General features: G+C 58.7%; 3 protein-coding genes across 4 annotated transcripts; all 3 read left to right on the top strand.

Moving 5' to 3' along the window:
- The first annotated feature begins 582 nt into the window (after positions 1 to 582).
- Positions 583 to 6,426, top strand: LOC112981673 (leucine-rich repeat-containing protein 15). Its single transcript, XM_026097506.2, has 2 exons — positions 583 to 766; positions 3,080 to 6,426. The coding sequence occupies exon 2, from the start codon at positions 3,085 to 3,087 to the stop codon at positions 4,825 to 4,827; it is 1,743 nt and encodes a 580-aa protein (XP_025953291.2). The 5' UTR covers positions 583 to 766; positions 3,080 to 3,084; the 3' UTR covers positions 4,828 to 6,426.
- Positions 6,427 to 6,554: 128 nt separating this feature from the next.
- LOC135323540 (carboxypeptidase N subunit 2-like) lies at positions 6,555 to 10,766 on the top strand. 2 transcript variants are annotated; one of them, XM_064516809.1, is made up of 2 exons: positions 6,555 to 7,638; positions 9,040 to 10,766. In XM_064516809.1, exons 1-2 carry the CDS (start codon positions 7,624 to 7,626, stop codon positions 10,558 to 10,560), a joined length of 1,536 nt encoding a protein of 511 aa, XP_064372879.1. In that variant the 5' UTR covers positions 6,555 to 7,623; the 3' UTR covers positions 10,561 to 10,766. The 2 variants fall into 2 exon arrangements, with proteins under 2 accessions (XP_064372879.1, XP_064372878.1); XM_064516808.1 differs by having other exon boundaries at positions 8,956 to 10,764.
- A 1,600-nt stretch (positions 10,767 to 12,366) lies between these two features.
- On the top strand, positions 12,367 to 19,869 carry LOC112981705 (mucin-2-like). Its single transcript, XM_064516807.1, has 2 exons — positions 12,367 to 13,484; positions 15,399 to 19,869. The coding sequence occupies exon 2, from the start codon at positions 15,403 to 15,405 to the stop codon at positions 18,139 to 18,141; it is 2,739 nt and encodes a 912-aa protein (XP_064372877.1). The 5' UTR covers positions 12,367 to 13,484; positions 15,399 to 15,402; the 3' UTR covers positions 18,142 to 19,869.
- The last annotated feature ends 1,232 nt before the right edge of the window (positions 19,870 to 21,101 follow it).

The raw sequence follows: 21,101 nt of genomic DNA, 5'->3' as shown, positions 1-21,101 counted from the left end.
GCAGGAAGGGCGTTGTGCTGAACGCTGACGCTGCCACGGATGCTCGACCAGGTCTGGGACTGCCCCTGGGAAGGGGATGTCTGAGCCCCCGGCTGCTGTCTGCTTTGGGCCGCGCTCTCCGCAGCCTGGGCTTTCCCCTCTTACTCACCATTTCTAGTAAACGGGGTCGGGTGTGCGTGTGAAGAGGGACACCTGGGAAGGTGCGGGGAGCCCGGAGACTCGTGCATCCCCTTCTCCCAGACAGAGGGGAGGGGGGCCGGGGCGCGCTGCTGCGCGGGCAGCTCTGGCCACAGGCACGACCCAGCGCCTCGCTTAGCCGGTGGTGCCGACCTCCTCCTGGGGCCGTGGTGTGCAAAGCGGGCACAGAGCAGCCCCCGTGCAGGCAGTGTGACAGCACAGGGCAGGACTGCACCCGTGGGGCCTAGCCGGGTCACTGGGGCACAAGGCCGTGTCCCAGCGGGGTTCCAGGAGCTGTCTGCACCCAGCGTGGTCTGGGGATCGGCTGCTTTTCTTTAAACCAAGGTGCTGGGGTTCGCAAGGAGGAAACCGAAAACATCGTCTTTGAGACAGCCGGTCTGTTTGCTGAGGAAACATGAGTTGGAAGCTGCTCTGCTGCCGTGATTTCCGTAACCCTGCCGCTGCCCCTGTGCTGATTCATTGATTTGGACGGGTTATATACTGGGAGGGGAAGCATGAACCGCACTCGCTCACTCACCAGCGCGGAGCGCCGCTCGCTGCGAGCTCTCGGCCGCGGGACGCACTGGTGGTAAGTCTCCTCTGGGCTCCCAGCCCCACGGGCGCTGCTGCGGGCTCCGCGGGATGGCCCGGCGCGGAGGGGTCGCAGCCAGGCTGCGGGGCACGCATGCTCGGTGTCCCTGCTGCTGTGAGCGGATAGAGGTGTTTGGCTTGCAAGGGGTCTCCAAAAAAAAAAAAGGAGTCTGCTTGGGCATTGTGGGAGGTGAAATATTTGCATAGGTGAAGTACTATAAAAAATAGCATCCCCCATCCCTTAGATTTTATTTTTCCTCCCTACACTTTCCTTATGGGTTAAACTTAGAAGCATTTGGCTGCTGAGGTGCATGGGTTGAATGGTAGAGAATAGTCAGCCTCTCTGCAAGTTTTTGTCCCTAGAAGAGGAAAAAAAAAATAATAATAAATTGTTTTCAGCTGTCTTTCCTGAACCGCACTCGGACTTGGATGCTCGCTGAGCTTACTTAACAGGGAGTGACATGAGCAGGGCTTTTGATGTGTGAGGCGTTCAGTGAAATTTATAAACTGTTTGCTATAAACAGAACTGTTCTCGGATGCAGATTGTTTCCATATGTAAAACAAACTCCGCTGGCTTTGAGAGGGCTGTCCCCTTCCTCTAGAAAGCCAGTATTTTCTCTAGCAGGAGCTTGGGGCTCGCGGGAGGGGGGCTGTGCCCTTGCAGACCCCCCCCGCCCCCACGCTGGTGGCCCAGGGGTCCTGTGCTCCCAGGCTTGCCCCTCTCCGGGGAGCAGCAGGTTTTCTCCCTGCCTTGTGCCCCTCAAAGCTGTCAGCCGGGGCAGCCTGTGCCACCCCGGCACAAGGCTACCGCTATGATCTGCGGAGAGGGGGAAGCTCCCAGGCAGAAGGAGGGAGGGGAGACGCCCCGCGGAGCTGAAGTGGATGATGCCTGTGGGGTGGTGGAGGACCTCTGTGTAAAGCCCTCGCCTGCCAAGGGGCAGCGGCTGGTCCCCAGGGAGCCGGGAAAAGGCATCGAAACTGGATCCACCCTGCCCTGGCAGAGGGGGAGGCGGCGGTCGTGGCGGGGCGGGGGGGGTGTCTCAGTCCCCACTGATTTTGGCTGCAAGAGCTGGATGTCCCACTTGGCCACCTGCACGCAAGCTGGCCCCGGGGCGCTAGTGCCTGCGGTGGCACCCAGGCCAGCCCTGGTGGCACCCGCTGGTGCTGCTGGGTGCCCACTCCCTGTCCCGGGAGCCCCCGACCACATCTTGCGGGCGGTACCGGTGGCCTGTGGGTGTGTGGCTGTGCCGTGAGCCCGCACTGGCCTTGCACCCCAGCCTCACCAGTGCAGCCCGGCTGCACGCTCCCGCCCTGCAGAGACCACCCCGGCGCAGTGCCCACCAGCCAGGCGGCCGCGCTCGGCCCCGTCTCGACCTGGGGTAGTGGCTGAGAAACGCTTCTGCAGCACTGCAGTGAAACTATGGCTGGGGGGGCGGCTGCTAGCGCTGCTCTTGGCTCCGGGACAGGAGTGCGGAGCCATTTATGGCTGCACCGAGGTGCCTTGCAGGTGCAGCTTCCTGTCCCTCCCGGTATCCCCAGGACCTGCTCGGCTTTTGGTGCCCCGGGCTGATTTTGATAGCTGCTGCTTTGAAGTTTTCCAGTGCTGGGTGATGCTGGGAGGCGAGCCCTGGTCTTTACAGCAAGCAATGCTGCGATGCAGAACAGGAAACTGCCCTCCCAGCTGCTGTGGGCTCTGGAGCAGTGAAGGGAGTCGCAGCCCTGCTCAGAGGACGCCAAGGATGCCGCTAATAGCTGCGGTATGGCAGCGAGGTGCCCAGAGCCCCGGCTCTGCCGCGCTCCGCGCTCCTGCCCTGCGCCGGCTGGGCAGCGCCTTCCCCAAGCTTTGCATGCCTTCCCGGGCTGCAATGCCGGAAGGTGGGATTGCAGCAGCTCCCGTGGCCTTGGTAACTCTCTTCAGAGAGAAGAGCAGACCCTATCCCCAAGAGCAGCCCTTGGGCGACAGGATGAGCTTCAGCATTTAATGTGAGCTGCTGTGCCCAAAGGCTCATCCCTTAAACACAAGTGCTGTCCTGAGTGTGTCCCACGCCTCGCTCCCCTCCTGTGGGACCAGGTACGGTTGGGTGCGCGGTGGGGCTGGGGCGTGCCTCAGCTCTCCTCCCGCAAGCAAGGCCATGCCTGTTCCCACACCTTTCTCCTTTGGCTTTTCTTGCCTGCCCTCTCAAAGGGGCCGGCTGAACCGGACACTTTGGGAGATGTCACAGGGTGATGGGTGGCACGGGAGGCTCCTGCCAGCACAGCTGCAGCACCCTGGGAAAGCCCAGTGCTGAGTTCCCCTTCGCTTTCCCCACAGGACACATGGAGCAGAGTGGCTGGGTCCTGCTGCTTGTGGGCTTGCACATGGCCTGTGTCGCCCGTGCCCAATGCCCAGAGCAGTGCCAGTGCGTCCGCGCTGCCCAGGTGGAGTGCTCCGGTGCCAGCATCGCCGCTGTCCCCAGCCCTATCCCCGAAAACACCATGACCCTGCAGATCATCAACACACACATCACAGAGCTGGGTGCCGCGTCCTTTGGTAACGCCTCCATGCTGATCGGGCTGCGCATCGAGAAGAACGACCTGTCGCGCATCAGTCCCAGAGCCTTCCAGTACCTGCCCTCCCTGCGCTACCTCAGCCTGGCCAGCAACAAGCTGCAGGAGCTGCCTGTGGAAGTGTTCGAGCCCTTGGGCCAGCTGGAGTCGCTGCTCCTGTCCAGCAACCAGATCCTCCACGTTGAGCCCTCCCACTTCGCCCAGCTGAGCAACCTCAAAGAGCTGCAGCTGCACGGCAACAACCTGCATGAACTGACAGAGGGGGTCTTCGACCCACTCACCAGCCTCACCAAACTGAACCTGGCCAGGAACAACATCGACCGCCTGCCACCCCAGGCTTTTGAGCGGCTGACGCGGCTCCAGGTGTTGCGGCTCTATGAGAACCGACTCCGGCAGATCCCCGTGGGTGCCTTTGATGGGCTGCCAGAGCTGGAGGAGCTGGGGCTGCACCAGAATCAGTTGGAGACGCTGTCGCCAGAGCTCTTCGTGCACAACGAGCGCCTCCAGAAGCTGTATCTCTCCAACAACCTCATCACCGCCCTGCCCAGCGGTGTCTTCCTGCCCCTGCGTGCTCTCTCCAAGATCACCCTGCACGTAAACCGGCTGCGGGAGATTGCCCCTGGCGCCTTTGGGCCCATGCCCAACCTGAAGGAGCTGTGGCTCTATGACAATGAGCTCACTGGTCTCCCCGAGGGCGTCTTCAGCAACCTCACCCAGCTGCAGCTTCTGGTGCTGAGTAAGAACCAGCTGCGCTCGGTCTCGGTGGGAGCTTTCCAGGGCCTGGGTGAGCTGCTGGAGCTGTCGCTGCACTCCAACGCGCTGCAGCGCCTGGATGCCGAGGCTTTCCGTGGGCTCCCCAAGCTGCAGAACATCTCGCTGCAGAACAACCGGCTGCGGGCACTGCCCCGGGGCCTCTTCGGGGCCACTCCGGCACTGAGGAAGGTGCAGCTGCAGGGCAACGTCCTTGAGTACCTGCCAGCAGACGTCTTTGCCCCACTGGCCGCCCTGCGGGAGGTGAGGCTGCACAACAACTCCTGGCGCTGTGATGAGAAGATCTTTGCGCTCAAGAACTGGCTGGAGGCCAACCAGCAGAAGGTGGGCGAGATCCCCCCTGTGTGCGCCCTGCCACTGCTCCTGCGGGGTGCTCCCATCGTGGGACTGCGGCGTGACCAGCTGCTATCCGACGGGCTGCCTGCAACGGCTGAGCCAGAGCGCTTCACAGCCACCTCGCGCCCCGGCACCCTGCTCTCTGCCCGTCCCTCCAAGCCGACCTCTGTGGCCTCGGAGACGGAGCACCCCACGGGGTTGCCAGTTGCCCCCGGCCTCACAGAGGAGGAGGAGGAGGAGAGGGGGCAGTGGGGGCTGACGCGGGTGCAGAGCGGGGTGGTGGTGGCGGTCATCGTGCTGGTGTGCGTGGCCTTGCTCTGCGCCCTCGTGGCACTGGTGGCCTACAGCTGTAGGAAGAAGAGCCATGTCGTGCTCATGAGGATGAAGGCACCCAATGAAGCCTGAGCGTGCGGTGGCTGGCAAACCCTTGGGGGACTGGTGATGGTGAGATAGCCCCTTGGTGCAGTCCATGCCTGGAGCTAGGACACCTGGCAGTGACCTTGCGTCAACTGTAGTGGACAAGTTGGACAGGCCAGCATCGCTCCGCATCCCCCGTGCTGCTCTGCTTTACCTCGTGCAGGCCCTCCTCTGCAAGGGGGTGAAACCCCACGGTCACCCTCGCTCCTCTCCAGCCCCCTGCCCCCCAGCATGGCCTCTGTGCATGCTCCCCTGCATGCTGGGGTGTCCCTGGGTCATCCCTGGGGCCCATCAGGCGTGGTGTGGGGTGCTGTGAGGTGACCCACATCCCCTGAGGCTGGCAGGGCAGGGGCTGCCCAGGGCTCAGCAGGGAGCTGCAGCCTGGCTGTGGTGGTGCTTTCTGGAGCAAGGGGGGCATGGTCTCGCCTGTCCTTCACCTGGCATTGCCCTTTGAGCAATGCCTGCTGCTTGGCATAGCACTGCCTGCTGCCCTACCAGAGCTCCAGGTGCCTCATGCCTTTGCTCCTCTCCCATCCTGTGCCTGGGGACCCAGGATGCTAAACCATCGTGCAGTGCTGGGGAATGCAGCAGGGACCTTTGCCCCAAGCAGAGCAGCATGTCCTTGTGCCGGTTTGCAGCTTGTGGGCATCTGGGGGGGGGAATCCCCTGAGACAGGGCTGTCTGTGCCTTGGCCCCGTGCCTGGATGGGGCTTCTGGCCCTGAGATGCTCTTTGGTGCTACTGCAACCTGCACAGAGTAACCTGGCTCTGCCCTCCCTGCCTGCAGGCAGCATGGGGTTGAGAAGAGCAGCATCTATCCCTGGCCCCATCTCAAGAAGCGTCCTCACCCCAATGCACTTGTGCTTCTCCTGGGAGGAGGCTCCCGTCCCTGGGGGCCATGTGGGACTGCATGTATGGCCTGGGCACAGCAGCAAACTGCCCCAGCCAAGCTGCAAACCAAGGCCTGAGCCCCGTGGTAGGCAGACGCTAGCCTTCCTGAGGCTGCGCTGCTGCCTCTGGGCTCACAGCATGCTGGGGGCAGGGGTTGCGAGGAGGCCGCTGCTGTAGGGAAAGTGCTAGTGACTGGAAGATTGGCACAAAGCTGGACCAAGTGTCTGGCTGTGCCAGTTGGCCCTCACCCAAGGAAGCACTTTGCAAAGCCCCTTCGCCCGTGTGGGCCCCTCGCCCACGTGGGCCCCTCTCCCTGGGGCTGGGAGAGGCTCCCTGCACTTGTGACCTGGCCGAGCATGGCTGCTATAGCATCCCTGGACTGCAGCCCAGGGCGACCCGGTCGAGCTCAACTCTGCATGCGACCCTGCGGTGCTGCAATGGTGCTGGGCCGTGCCAGGGAACGTCGCTGTGGCTCTCCGAGAGCCGAGCTAGGGGAGCTCCCTGGTAGCTGTGGGCCTCCCTGCCCCTGCGTGCCCACCTCGGTGCCAGCAGGCCCCACGCTTGCACGCTGGTGTGCTCCTCCTGACTCACACCTGCAGAATAGCCTGGAAACATGTAAATACGTGTCTGTGCTGTCCAGTACCTGCTCTGTGACCTCTCTGATTAAAGTGCAACTGTCCATCTCCACTTCCAAGAATTGCAAGAATTGTTTGTTTACTCCCATGCGTTACGTGGCCCTGTGCTCTTGGAATAACCCAGTTGGGAAGGGAGCTTTGCATTATTTCCTCTCCTAAATGATGTTTTTGTTTGTTTGTTTTGAGGAAAAGCCCACAGAGGCTAGCTGATGTGGGAGAGGGTTAGCAGCCTGCGGTCCCAGAGCCTGGGCTGGCCTGGGGTCCAGACTGGGCGAAGGGATCTGCTAGCTTCAAGGTTGTGGGAGGTCCCAGCCACTGAAAGCAGGAGGACAGCTTTTGGAGAGAGAGCTGAGGTCTCCATCAGTTTCTCCATAGAGCTGCTTCCTGCACAGTCCTCTCCCATAGAGATGGGTTCAGCAGGTTTATCAGGCTTGACCCGGGGGTGGAGGAGCTCACTTGGCTCTCTTTAGAGCCAGCTGCTGATGGCCAGGGCAGCCTGTGCTTCTGACACAGCTGAGTTTCTTCATACCTGAGCAACCTGGCTCCATCCGTCCAGCCAAATCCACGTAAGTCTCCTTAAGTACCCTGGGAGGAGCATGCAGCTCTGCCAGGTAGGTGGCAAGCTCTTGAGATCCTGGCTGGTCCATGGGCTCCCTCTGGCTGGCCTCACATCGGCATCCCAGGCTGGAAAGTGCTTAATGCAAGCAATGCTGGTAGCTCTGCTCTCCAAGCTGCACAATGGTGGTCGCAGAGCCTTACTGGGCATGCTGCCCCCGCCTCACCATGGCTTGGGTTTGCCTGGCTAAGCCTTGCCTGAGCCCCTCTCTTGTGCGGGGGCACTTGCTGGTCCCATTCCTCAGTGACATTTATTAGAGTCCAGGAAGGCTGTTGGAGGGCTGCTGCAAGCAAATGTGCTGACTCTTGGTGTGGGACAAGTGTCGGTGGTGCCAACAATGCCCTGCCACTGCCCTGGGGCCAGTGCACCTTCTGGGATATGACGCCGCTTCTCTGCCAGGATGCTAGCTCACTGCTGGTTTTATTCTGCTCCCTGAGTGCATTCACCTCAACTCCCGCTGGGGCCGGGTTATTTCTGAAGCTCTCCAAGGACGTGGGTTGCTGTTGCCGATAAGCAGAAATGGGCAGCTCCGCCCCAGCAGGGACGTTTCGTCAGCTGGCTTCAACATCCGCCCCAGAAAACATCTTCCTTTCTGGAGGAGTTCTGCTCCTGCAAATTCACCGCAGGCCCGGTCGTGGGACCCATGATGCTGTTCTTGGTAAGTGGCAGCTGCTTGGTTCAGGTCGCTGGGGACATGCATTTGCTAAGGGACCTGGGCATGCTGGGAACTGCTTTTGGTTTTGCATGAAAACATGTTAGAAGGTGGAAAGGAAAAGATAGGCCCAATTCTGCTCTCAAACACTGGCATAAATCCAGACCACCCCTCACTTGAATGGGATTTCTCCAGGTTGCTGTCACTGCAGAGGAGAGCAATATTCGGCTCCCGACGGTCTGCATGCTTCCAGCTTTCTGGCACAGAGCACTGGCTGTGGCCTGGAGGCCACTGCTCTGCTCAGGCAGGCTGACAGTGCCTCTCCGGCCCCACATGGCATGGGAACAGACACGTGGTCAATTTAAATGTCTGACAAGCCTGGGTGCTGCTGCTCTGGTCTCTTGGGGCCGCCTGAGCTGCTGGGGCACCAAGAGCTGTGCTAAACTACCCTGCCTGGTGGTGCTGGGCTGGAAAGGTCATCTGGGTCTGCGCAGGACACCAGTCCTGATCCGAAGCCGCTTCCGAAGGCCGCTTTGAGCAGCTCTTGTTCTTCCTGGGCACTGCCTGGGGGAGTGTGTCCTGCCCGCATGCTGCACATGCCCTGTGAGCGTGCAACCTCCCTCCGGCATTTCGGCTCTTAGCCCTTGCATGCCCCCTTCCACGCGCGCCCACCCACCCTTACTGCAAGCTCTGGGCCCAAAATTTTAGTGGGAAATAGAAGTACGTAACAGGCATTTAGAAATACAGCCCTTGGAGCCTGCTCACTTTGTGGCTAAGCGCTGATTTGGCCCGGTCTGCTCCGCAGTACTCTCCCCGCCACCCGGTGCGGGTAGCACCCTGCCTGCACCAGCTACAGAGACGCATGCGGGCTCCTCCGCAGCCTCAGCAAGACCATGCAGGCCACGGCTGTGGCCATGGCCCTGCAGGACACGGGGCCTGCTGGCGAGGGCAGTGCAGCCCTGGTTGTCACAGGTCCAGAGCAGGGCTGGGGCGTGGGTGGGAAGGCGCGGATGCGCTGCATGGAGCAGTCTGGGAGCAAAGTCTCCTGCCCCCGTGAAGGCTGAGCGAGGGCAGCGCTGGGGCGGTCTGCGGGATGCAGCTGACAGGACGCCCTTGTGGGCTGTGCGGCCTGGGGGGGTCTGCCCACGCTGCCACGGCTAAAACGGGTTGTGCTCACTGTACTTCTCAGCACAAAAGCCACTTCGGCTGCCCGTGAGAGAGGCTGCAGCTCGTGGGGTGCAGCTTTTTGCCCCGCTGAAGCAGTGCGTGGGGGAGGGCTGGCCCTAGCCACAGCGTGAGGACGAGCCTGGGGTCCTTCTCCAGCGCAGGGTGACAGTCTACGCAGTGCTGGGGCTGGGGTCCCTGCTGGTGGGGGTGCTCCCCCAGCCCTGCCCTCCGTCCTGCCAGTGCTACGACGTCTCCAAAGTCTTCTGCTCCGAGGAGAGGATGCGGGAGATCCCCGCGGGCCTCCCGGGGAACGCCACCCAGCTCTTCTTCGTGGAGACGGCCCTGAGCAGCCTCCGCAGCGAGGCCCTGGGCTCCAGCACCACCCTCACCAAGCTGGTTTTCCTCAACAACAACATCCAGGTGCTGGAGGCTGGCACATTTCAGGGGCTGCCCAACCTCATGGAGCTGGAGGTCTCGGGCAACCCGCTGTCGGCCGTCAGCCCCGGGCTTTTGGCCGGCCTGCCCAGCCTCAGCAAGCTCTCCCTGAGCTCCAATGCCATTCGCTCCCTGGAGCCAGGGCTCTTCAGCACCGCGGGTTCCCTGCAGGACCTGCGTTTGCGGAGGAACAAGATCGAGGTGCTGCCCCCCGAGATCTTCCACCCACTCCGGCACCTCCAGACCCTGGACCTCTCCCAGAATGCCGTGGCCGAGCTGCCACCGGGGGTCTTCCCCCCCCTCGCCTCCCTCCGTGTCCTGAAGCTGAGTGACAACCTGCTGGCCCGGGTGCCACCCGGAGCCTTCCGCAGCCTGGGGCGCCTCAGCGAGCTCCACCTGGACGGCAACCGGCTGACGGAGCTGCCGCGCAGCACCTTCGCCGGCCTTGGGAGGCTGCGGCGGCTGCAGCTGCAGCACAACGCCTTGGGCAGCCTGCACCCCGCCGTCTTCTCCTGCCTCCCCAACCTCACCTCCCTCAGCCTGGAGGGCAACCGCCTCGCCACCCTGCCGGCTGCCCTCTTCCAGGGCACCCCACGGCTCCTCGACCTCTCGGTGGCCCGTAACCGCCTGGAGACGGTGCCCGAGGGAGTCTTCGCCAACCTCTCGGAGGTGCAGACTCTCACGCTGTCGCACAATGGCCTGGCGCGCCTCCCTGCTGGGGCTTTCCGGGGGCTCTCCAGCCTCGCGGCGCTGCGGCTGAGCCACAACAACCTCTCCAGCCTGGCACCGGGCCTCTTCGCAGGGCTGGCCAACCTGGCGGTGCTGGCGCTGGAGCACAACCGCCTGCCGCGGCTGCCTCCGGGGCTCTTCGACGCCAACGACGAGCTGGTGCACGTGGGGCTGGCGGGCAACCCCTGGGTGTGCGACTGCCGCCTCGCCTACCTCCTGGGCTGGCTGCGGGGCTTCGCCGACCCCCTGGCCCATGCGCCAGCCTCCTGCGCCCAGCCGGCTCCCCTCCAGGGACGGTCCCTCCTGGAGGCAGTGGGGCAGCGGCTGCCGTGCCGGGGCGAGCTGGCGCTGGAGGAGGAGGAGGAGGCAGCGGGGCAGTGCTCCTACAGCGATGCCGAGGGCAACGCGCGCCTGGCCTGTGATGCTGCAGGCTGCCGGCAGCTCAGCCTGCGCCTGCCCGGGGCCGCGGGGCCGGGGCTGCCCTACCGGGGCGCCTGGGTGCTGCGCTCCAGCTGCGGCGCACTGCACATCAGCGTCAGCATCGCAGTGCGCAGCAAGGACGGGGCTGCGGCCCCCGCCGGTCCCCCGGCTCCCTGACGGCTCGGGTGCCCACCCAGCTCTGCTCCACCTGGGCTGGCTGCTGTGGCTTCGAAACCTGCCTGAGAAGTGCTGCTGCATCCCTCCCGATCTCCCCTGCTGCTGTCGCCAAATGTGAGAGCTGGACTGGCGGTATTTATTCTCGCAGCCAGATGTTTCCTCTGTATTTCAAGCATCATTAAATTGTATATATGTACTTCTGTGCAGCCAGTTCCCATGGTGGAGAGAAGCAGCCCGCTCCTTTCCCCTGCCTCTGCCTGGGTTGTCGGGGAAGCAGCGAAGGTGGCTGTAATGCGAGAGGGACTTGTCACACGCCTCCGGGCTGGGGCCTCCCCCAGCAGCAAGGCTGCACTTGGGGCGTGCTGGGGATCTGGTGCCCGCGGTGAGTATGTGCTGGTCTCTGGCGGGGTTATCGCCGCCCGCTGTGTCTCCCCAGTGCCAAGTCCCATCCCACTTCCCCGTGCTGTGCAGTGATCCCGTTGTCACTCAGCATTAATCCCCTGGGCACAAGTTTGGCGAGGGGTGTCCAAGGGAGAGGCTGGTGAGCCCATGGGCGAGGGTCGCCAGTGGCCCACCAAGGGGGCTGGGGCCTCCTTGCTGCTGGATGGGATTCACTGGGAACCATCCCACGGCTGCCCCAGCCTGTCCCTCAGCCCTCCCTGCGGGGCTCTGCCTGGAGCTGCACAGCACGGCCCTGTCTGCCGGCCGGAGACAGGCTCCGGGTGACGGGTGCGAAGTCCCATCAACGCTGCCGTCCAGGGGAGGCGGGTAAGGTGCACTCTTCCCTGGAGAAGGGATGCCACATGTGTATGTGGGTGCGCATGACCCAGCAGGCTCTGCGATCAGCTGCCCTGCAGTCCAGCATGCCCAGCGCAGCCATCCTCCCTGTCCCCACTGGGGCAAGGGTTTCACTGTGCAGTGTTGCTGCACCATCTTGTGGCCAATGGGACATGGGACTCTCCTGAGCCGGAGAGAGCTGGGATGGCCCAGAAGAGGCCAGGTCACCCCCCCCGCCCCCCCCCGAGCTGCCCTGTGCCTCCTGGCTCTGCCTACACTTAGAGGAACTTGGGGGTCTTCTCTTGAAGATTTGCTGGGTTTGCTCTTCCTGGGGGCTGGTGTCGCAGGGCCCAGGTGCTCTGGGACCACCCCAGCCCAGCCAGAGCAGTGAGGCACCATGGGGAACCAGTGTGGCCATGCTCACCCCTCTGTGGGGCTGCTCAGCTTCAGCCCAGCAGTACCCAGATCCGGCTGTGTTGTGTCAGTCCCATGGCAAGGCCCTTTTGGCAAACACTGGGCTTGGATGGGGCAGACTTTCACTCTATCCTGTTCCTGTTCTTTGCTTGCTCCCCTTCAACCCTTGAAAGAGCACGGATCCTGTCTCTGACAAAAACTCACATGCTGCTGGTGGATGTGCCTCATGAGAGGCCAAGGAGGTCCAGGTTTATGTGCAAACCACTGGGACCATGCTGGGGACACCAGTCTTAGTTGGTTGCATCAATGAGCTTAGCTGGTTTGGCTGGAAAACCAGGACTGGTGGGGGCTGCAGCCCGACAGCACCAGCCCCCTTCCAGCGCAGCAAGTTACAGCATTGGCAGCACAGAGCCAGCCCAGCTGGGAGCCTTCTCCTTCCACACACGCTCGTGCTCACACACACGTTTCTTGCTGCAGAGGTCGTCTAATTAGCACCATTTGTGACGCCAAGGCAATTACCCTGGCCTGCCACCTCCCCCGGCCCCAGCTCACTGGGAAGGTGAGGTCCCCAAAGCTCAGCCGTTATTTGCAGGGGTCTGTGTTCGCCCTTGCGTCCCTTTCCTCTTGCCTGTCCTGTGTCAGTGCACAGCTCAAAACTGCTGCTTCGTTGCAACGTAGAAGAGCTGGAGTTTCTTAGATGATAGATGGGCTTTCTGCAAGGAGAGCCAGTATGTTTTGTGTTTGAGGCAATGTGCATGTGGGGTTTACGCTGGAGAGGGGTAAGGCTGCTGAATATGTGCAGTAATTTGGAGTGCTTTTTAATTTGACAGGAAAGGCATAGTGAGGCCTCATAAGCATGAGCTGGACCTTTATAAGAGGTGAAAACTGAAGAAGATATGTTTAAGTATAATTACTCAGTGGGATGTGATAAGCTGCCTGTCATTTTAAGTCTTTGAATCAGGCAGGGTGTTTTGTCCCACAAGGCACTGCACCTGCTGGGAGCCCTGGGTGACTCCCAGGAGGCCTTTGGCTTGCGTTATGGTGCAGGTGAGCCCAGGGCACAACTGCAGGTCCATCGCTCGGCAGCCTGAGCCCCCGAGTGGAGCAGCAGCTGTGCGAGCCAAGCCGTAGCCAGACCTCAGGGGATCTGTCCAGCAGGGTCACAGATGTTGTCACTGTTGCAGGCTTAATGAAATAGCTTCAGAGTGATGCCTTTGCCAACTCAGGAAGAAGGAAACACTTGGAAATTTTTACTGGGAAAAGCCTCAGTAAAAGAATCTCCTTTCTGTTGTGTTGACGGGGGTGGTGGCTGTGAGGCCGATGGGTTACGCTGCCGGAGATAAGAGACTGCGGAGACCATCGGCTATTGAACAGGCTGGACTGGAGATTTTCAGCTTTCCCTGGATATGGCTGGTCAAGTGGTGGCAGCAGATAACACCTAGGGGCTACGTGCCTCCCCTCATCTTGAAGGAGTTTCAGAAACTGCTCCCCATGCCGGCAGCCTGGCTGTGCTGCACCGGGGCACGCAGTCCCCGTGCTGCCCCTTATCTCCCTGCACAGCTGACATCATGCTAAACCAAACCCTACGCCTGCTACGGGGATAAAGAGCTCCCCGCCTCGGCCTCGCCAGGTGGACGGACCCCTCGTTTGGAGTCCTCGCTCTCTGTTTGGCTCGGCTCACCTCTGAAGCGGCTGGAGCGGGTGCCTGCACTGGATCGGAAGTGCTTGGCCAAGTAAGTGATGCAGAACACTTTTTTGCCGTTTAAAAACAGGAATGTGCTAGGAAGGGCAGTTCTGGTGGGACTGTCAATCCTTCACAGCAAGGCTGCAAGGCTCTGATCGTGTGCCGCTTCCCACAGCCTGTCCCGCCTCGTCCCTGCTCTGTGGGATAGAGAGAGGCAGGCAATGCTGAAGCTCCATGCAGCCAGCTGGGATAAGGGAGTCTTAAAAGCACTTTGCAGTTCCAAACTGTTTCTTTTCATCCCCATGCACCCTGCCCAGCCTGTCCTGTCTGTGCATGAAATCCAGGCCAGGTGCTCTGCCCCTGCAGCTACAGTGAAGCATGCACTTTTATATGCTTGGCCCCCAACTCCTCCACCTGAGTTACCCTTGGAGAGAGGATGGACAGGGATCAGCATTGGCTTTTGGCCCTGGTAAACCCTGTGGGGAAGTAAGCACTTTCCTCACCTCTCATATGTCTGTCTTGGAACCCAATGGTTTTCAGTCTTCTGGATTTACTGACCTTTAAACACTTGTTAGAGAGTCTCTAGGTCTTTTCATAGGAAATGTCACCTCCCAATGTAAGCTTTCTCCATAGTTAGTTAGCTTTGGATGCCCACGAAGCAGTCCACATCCCTTCCTCCTACTCTCACCCATGGCTGTGAATCACAGACTGAAAACTACTGCTGGGGTATGATGCTCACTGCTGTTAAACCAGAGCGAATGTGTTAGCTGGATGTTTCAGAATGACTAGGTGGGAGTGGGGGACATTTACACAGCTCCTAACTGCAGGCTGTGGCTTCTACATCACAGCCCTAAGTGTTGGGCATCAAATGGTAAATCTGTGGATATTAATGGGCCTAGTCCTAGTTATAAAGCTCAGTTGCTACCTGCAGATCAGCCATTTCTATCTGAAAAAGCTGCATGATGTGATTAGCAGGAATCTTGAAAAAGAGCTATTTAGAAGCAATGCTTTAAATAATCCTCCTGAACTAAAAGAAGTGTCGATAATAGCAAGTCCATCCAGCACAGTGTGCTCTTTGGAGGTGTCTGACCTGGATGTCCAGAGCAAACCCAAGGATGGGCACAGAAACCTACAGCAGGACAGATAGAAGAGAAAGGAAAGGGGACACACCAGGCATCATTGTTTTAGCGTATCTGCTTCTGGTAACCCTGGGTGACACTGGGCAGCCCTCTGGAGCTGCGCTGAGAGGCTGGGGTGGCACCACTGAATACCACCATGAATGACCTAGGAAAACGTGTCCTTCCTAGTAAGGGCAACTGGTGCTGTTGGAGTTGTGCTGGGCGTCTTACTGTCCTGGCTGTTGTTACAAAAATTACAGTAATGCTGATTTTTCCACGGATGCATTGCATAAAGTGGTCAGCTGTTCTAAGTGGTAAATTTATTGGCAAATTCTGAGTAAACAAGGTCATCTGGTCTTGGCTGGCTACTGGGACTCTTTCCAATCTGCTGCAGTAGCAAGCAAAGGGATGACTGCTACTGTTGTTATGTGAATCAGCTATGGCCCTACTGGGTAATCGGTCCCGTTGGGGCAGTGCTAACATGCAGCAGCTCTTTGCCTTTGTCACCCAGATGCACGTCCAGCCTGAACTCCAAGCACAGGAGAAGGCGAACAGAGAACAGACACTGTTCAGCCTGCGTCTCTCCTGCAGTGTCTCCCCTCTCCCACACTTAAGTTGTGAGTTGGCTCTCTCTCCATTTCTCTCCGTCCCTTAGTATCAACAGAAGTGAATTCTTCTAAATGTGGTGTACTTTGGCTTGTACAATCTCTCTCTTTCATAAAATGAGTTATGTTATGTGAGCAGAAGAGTGCTGAGAGCTGAATGACAGTGTCATACCATATTCATGAGCTGTGGACACGAATTTTCTTTTTCTTCATACCTGACATCTGAAAACTTTTTTTCAGGACAATGTACCAGCATTTCCTTTTCCTTTTCTTCCTCTCCTTCCATCCCTATAAATGCCAAGAGCAACTCCTGAGTGAAGATCAGTATGAAACCCCCAAGGATTACCAGGAGGTCTACAGAGGGACCAAAAATGATGTCAAAGAGATCCCAAAGATTGCAAAGCCCTTCATTTCTGAGATGATCTTTGTACAGACCAGCATTACCGCTGTAAGGAAAGGTGCCTTCAGATATATGCCCAACCTGATCAAAATTCTGTTTATTGGCAACAAAATCAAGATAGTTGAACCAGGAGCCTTTGATGGTTTGGAGAAACTGAGGGATTTGGAGATCTCTGGTGCCTCATTAGAAGAACTATCTGTGGGTACTTTCCAAAACCTCCCAAGCTTGCAAAGACTGGAGCTGAGAGACAGTCACATCAGACAGATCCCCAAAGGACTGTTTGATGGGCTGGAGAATTTGGGAGAGCTCTCCCTGCACATCAATGCAATCCCTTCTCTCCCAGAAGGCATCCTTGATTCGCTTGCCAATTTAATGTTTTTGGACTTGTCTAGAAATAGGATCAGAGCTCTTTCTGGGGATGCCTTTAGCAAACTCCCCCAACTGCAAGTACTCCGGCTGTATGAGAATGAGCTGCAGGACCTCCCAGAGGGGTTGCTGGATGATCAGCCAGGGCTGCTGGAGCTCAGCCTCCAGAGGAACAGACTCAAGGTTCTGCCACCTACCCTCCTGAAGAACCTGCCTCGTCTGGAGAAACTCCTCTTGGATAACAATCTCCTCAGGATTCTCCCACTTAAGGGCTTTTTTGGTTTAAACAAACTGAAGCTGCTGACACTAGGTTCAAACCACATTGTAGAGCTTCCCAGCTGCCTTTTTGACGTCATGCTGCAGCTCCGGGAGCTGGACCTGGGCAGGAACAGTTTGGCCACACTTCCAGATGGCATCTTCAGAAACCTCACATCTCTCAGCAAACTCATATTGTCCCAGAACCAGCTAACAGCCCTACCAAGAGGAGCCTTTACTGGGCTCAACAAGCTCTCAGACCTCCAGTTGGACACAAATCAGCTCTCTGCTCTGGACAGCAAGGTCTTTGCTTCTCTCACAAATCTGAAAACCCTCAACCTTCAAAAGAACCAGCTGGAGACTGTCCGCAGTGGGCTCTTGGATCCCTTGGCAAGGCTCAGCTCACTGTATCTCAGTGGGAACCCATGGAGATGTGACTGCAACCTTTGCTACCTGCACAGCTGGATCCAGGGCAACACTGAGAAAGTCAAATTGCCCACCCAAGTGGCATGCAGGAGTCCACCCCACCTGGCACAGCAAGCAGTAATATCACTGAGGGATGACCAGTTAATTTGCCCAAATACTCCATCTCCTTCAGCTTTTTTCACTCCACCTCTGCCATTCACCTCCTTGTCATCACAAAGGATGTCAACTATGCTATCACCCAGGGCCTTCCCAACTGCAGTGCTGACCACGCTGTCACCAGGGGCCTTCCAAATCTTGGCACTGCCAACCACACCATTGCCTGTGGCCATTGCTACCATGTTGCCAACTGTGCCACCAGAGGCATCCATCAATGCTCCATCACCAACCATATCTCTGGAGGCCATCATCACCAAATCATCACCAGTTGTGCTGCCAGAGGCCTCCATCACAACCTCATCGCCAGCTGTGCTGCTGGAGGCCTCCATCACCACTCCATCTCTGACTGTGCCGCTGGAGGCCTCCATTGCCACCCCATCTATGACTGTGCCTCCGGAGGCCTCCATCACAACACTGTCTATGACTGTGCCACCAGAGGCCTCCATCACCACTCCATCTACAACTGTGCTGATGGAGGCCTCCACTGCCACCCCATCTCCGACCATGCTGCCAGAGGCTTCCATCAACACCCCATCTATGACTGTGCCGCCGGAGGCCTTCATCACCACCCCATCTCCAACCATGCTGCCAGAGGCCTCCATCATCACCCTATCTATGACTGTGCAACCAGAGGCCTCCATCGCCACCCCATCTATGACTGTGCCACCGGTGGCCTCCATCACCACTGTATCTACAACTGTGCTGATGGAGGCCTTCACCGCCACCCTATCTCCGACCGTGCTGCCGGAGGCCTCCATCGCCACCCCATCACCGACCATGCTGCTGGAGACCTTCAGCTTCAGTGCAACACCAGCCATCATAAGCCTACAGCCTCCCGGAGTCACTACCATGGAGCCCACACCATCCACACCAGCTTCTGCTGCCACACTAGTGTCAGCCACCAGGCTGGCAGCCACCTCTGGACAAATGCCACCTGTTCCTCCAGTGCCCATGGAGAGGCCAGCAGCCATCCCTTTGGGGATTCCCAGCACCTCCCTTGTCTCAGGCTCCCCATCAGTGCTCCAGCCACCCCACAGGACTGATGTGCCAGGCATGGCCACACTGGCATCGCACTCACCGTCTGACCAAGCCTCTAAGCCAGGCAGGGAGTGGGATCAGGCCATGGTGCGGGACTCTTCCACCATCAGCACCCAGCCCTCAGCTACAGCCTCCCAGCACAATTCTGCCTTCCAGCATCCGCTTGGCCCCCCTCAACATCTCCTGCATCCTCTGTCCTCACCATCGCTGCCACGTGGGGCCATGCAAGTGCTCAGCCGGCCTCCCTGCCTTCGTCCTCTTGCTGGCTTCACGCTTGGGGCTGCACCTTGCACTCCAGCCTCCGGTACTGCCAGGTCTCACTTGCTCTATTCTTGTTTATGATCGTGCTGGAAATTGGTTGCACATTCCTGGGGGTGAATCTGGCCCTTCTCCTCTACAAGGCCACCCGCCGTAGAGGCGGACCTGTGGCATTGGTGAGGCTGGTGAGTGTCCAGCCCCTCGCAGCTGCGCGCCCACACCAGAGCTTCCACCGGGCCTTGGGATGTGAGGCTGCCCCAGGGCCCCCTGAGGAAGCGCCAGCACCACTTTGAGCTTCACTGCTCCTGCGCAACCAGCATGCTTAGTGCAGCTGGTGCATCTCCACTTTGTGATTTAGCATTCCTACATCCGCTGGAGTAAGGGAGGGTGATTTCCCCATAAATCTCGGCTGAAGCCTGGAGCTGTGCTGGTGGCACAGGGCTGTGTGTGCTCGTGGCAGGGGCCTTGGCATGGCTCTCCCAGCACTGCTTTTCTGCTTTACCTTGCTCCTTTGGTCCTGTCACTTACTACAAGAGGGGATCCCCAGGAGCAGGGTGTTCCAGGACCTCTCTGTGCTGGGGACAGTTTTGAGGTGCCCCTAGCTCAGCCCTGGAGAGGCTGTGAGCTTGCAGGGCTGGGGCTGCCCCGTCCCTGGTGGCACTGCCTCATGGTCCCTTCTGCCAGGCAACACTAGATGGCATCCCTGCACCGGCAGTGACTGCCACCGCCTGCCACTGCCTGTCCCGCTGCCACTCATGGCCACAGAGGGTGACCATGGCCCTGGAGGCCCTGCTCTGATGCATCCAAGACCCCACTGCCAGCCTTCCCTGGTCATGCTGCAAGACTGGTCCACACTGGTACATCCATCAAGCAACTCTGAACTCTTCTTCTCTCTTTCTCAGTTTCCACCTCAACAATATTAAAGCCTGCTGTGTGTGTCTCCACCATGCACTAAAGAGCTGAGAGGAATGTTTCTATGCCAGGCTCTTTCTCAACGTAGTCTCCAGTGGTGGTTGCCCACTGCTGGCTGGGGCACAGGGTTCCTGAACTGGCGAAGATGTCAGAGAGCTACATTGGACCATGGTTGCAACCTCTCCTGTTGATCTGACGGACACAGGCAGTGACACAGTGAGAAAACCAATGCTTTTTTTTCCCCCCACTATTAAATCTTGTGCCCCGAAAAGCTCTTTAAGAGGCGGCATGTCCTGGTTTCTCTGGGAGAGTAACATTTGATTATGGCCAATCACTTTGTTCACATACAATAATTTAACCTGGACCTGTACCCAAAATCCAGGCTAAGTGCCAGTTCCTTTGAATTTCAGAAAGAGGTGGGTCACTTTCCTCATAAACGAAGTTTTGATGTGTGTGTTCACCTCTGCTCTTCTGGGCTGCAGCCAGGGCCAAAAAAGGAAAGTGCCAAACCTAAACAAAAGTGTCTGTTTCTGTGGCTTTTCTGGCATCGCAGGAAGTGGTGAAACTTTCACTAGAAAACTTTATCCCAGGAGATTTTGAGCCTGGTTTTGATAGCTCTGAAAAAACTGCTATGGCACTGCTAAGCCTTCGGTTCTTCAGATCCCTGCAGGCTGGGAGATTTGCAGAGATGACATTGCACTTGCTGTAAGGCAGGAGAGGTGGCTGAGCCCTGATGCCGAGGTTTCTCGGTGCTGCTCGCTCGCAGCCTCTCCCCATAGCAGAATTTCCCTCCGCAGCACAGCCTGGGCGCTGAACACCAGCTCCCTTTTGGCACATAAATAACTTTCCTGCCATCATGATCAGCAAAAGCCTGAGGATGTGAACCCCGGTAGCTTGCAAGGCAGGAGGCAGCCAGGAGGGGCAGCTAATTATTGCACTAGAGAGGGGGCAGCTCCATTGCCAAGTACCTGCTTGCTGTGTTATTTAGGCGTGTTCTCTCCTGGTCTGGTGTTTTCAGCATAAAAGTCACTCTAACCATTTGCACGCTGTGTGGGAAAACGATGGCAATAAAGCCAGACGATGCTGTGGGGTCTGAGCAAGCCCTGGACGTGTTGGGTTCTCACCTTACCAGCCCACATCCAGCTTTCCAAGCAGGGCTGAAAAGCTGCCACAGCTCTTGGCGGCCCCTTGTCTGCATGATGATAGCTCAGAAGATGCAGAGCAGGATGGCCTGAGTAGCTGCCGAGGCCCGGCTTTCACAGGAGCTAAGGTGGAGGACAGCTGGATGATCCTCGTGTTTAGCTGTTGGATGCAGGCTGAAGAAGTTTCCCCAGGAGCGAAATAAAGCAGGTGTTGTTTCTCGTTATGGGTCTTAGGGCACTGATTTTGCTCAAGGCTCTGAGCAGTGGTGACTTAGCCCTGTGCCCACCCACGCTGTCCCCAGGTTTCACCATCCCAGTAATTACAAGGTGGAATTTGTCTGTAACTCCTTGCCTTTGCCTCTCGAACCTGCTCCGTCCCGCCCTGCCCCGGAGTGTCCTTCCCCAGGTGTAGTGTGTAGGCGCTGCCGGTTTGGGGCCTCAGCGGGGGCAGTACGTGTAAATCGATAGTCAGGCCATGTGTTGCACAAGGAGGGTCCAGCGAGAGCAGCTGCTTTTGTCTGCAAATCCCACGATGTTTTGTGCCAGAGCACAGCTCGAGCCCGAGGCGCTGCCAGGCGTAGCACTGTCTAGTGGCTATATTTATCCCCCATGCCAGGATCTGCCAGTAACTGCATGGTTTGCCCATTGGGTGAACCAAAACTCCTGCTCTAAGACGCTGAGAGCTTGGGGAGGGGGGGGGGGTCTTGTCCTGGGCTTAAGCCACACTGGGACAGAGATGCAGGTGCCTGCACCTTCCTGATCCACTCCCAGACCTGAGCGCTTGAGCGCTGCAGTGCCGAAGAGCAGAGGAGGCAGCTGAAGGACGGGTCTGTCTAGGACACCTTCCCATCTCCCTTTACACCTTTGGGTCTGGGCTCTGCAAACCTCTCCAGGTGGCAAGGGCCGGACCCCTGCCAGCGCTGGCTGCCTGCTGAGCTGGGCCATCATGGTGTAGCAGCTGGGAAACCTCCTCCCTGGCGGGACTGTGTG

The sequence above is a fragment of the Dromaius novaehollandiae genome, chromosome 9 (assembly GCF_036370855.1).
Source record: "Dromaius novaehollandiae isolate bDroNov1 chromosome 9, bDroNov1.hap1, whole genome shotgun sequence".
Taxonomy (NCBI): Eukaryota; Metazoa; Chordata; class Aves; order Casuariiformes; family Dromaiidae; genus Dromaius; species Dromaius novaehollandiae.
Note: the sequence above shows the minus strand (reverse complement) of the source record. Positions and strands in the feature narration are given on the sequence as shown.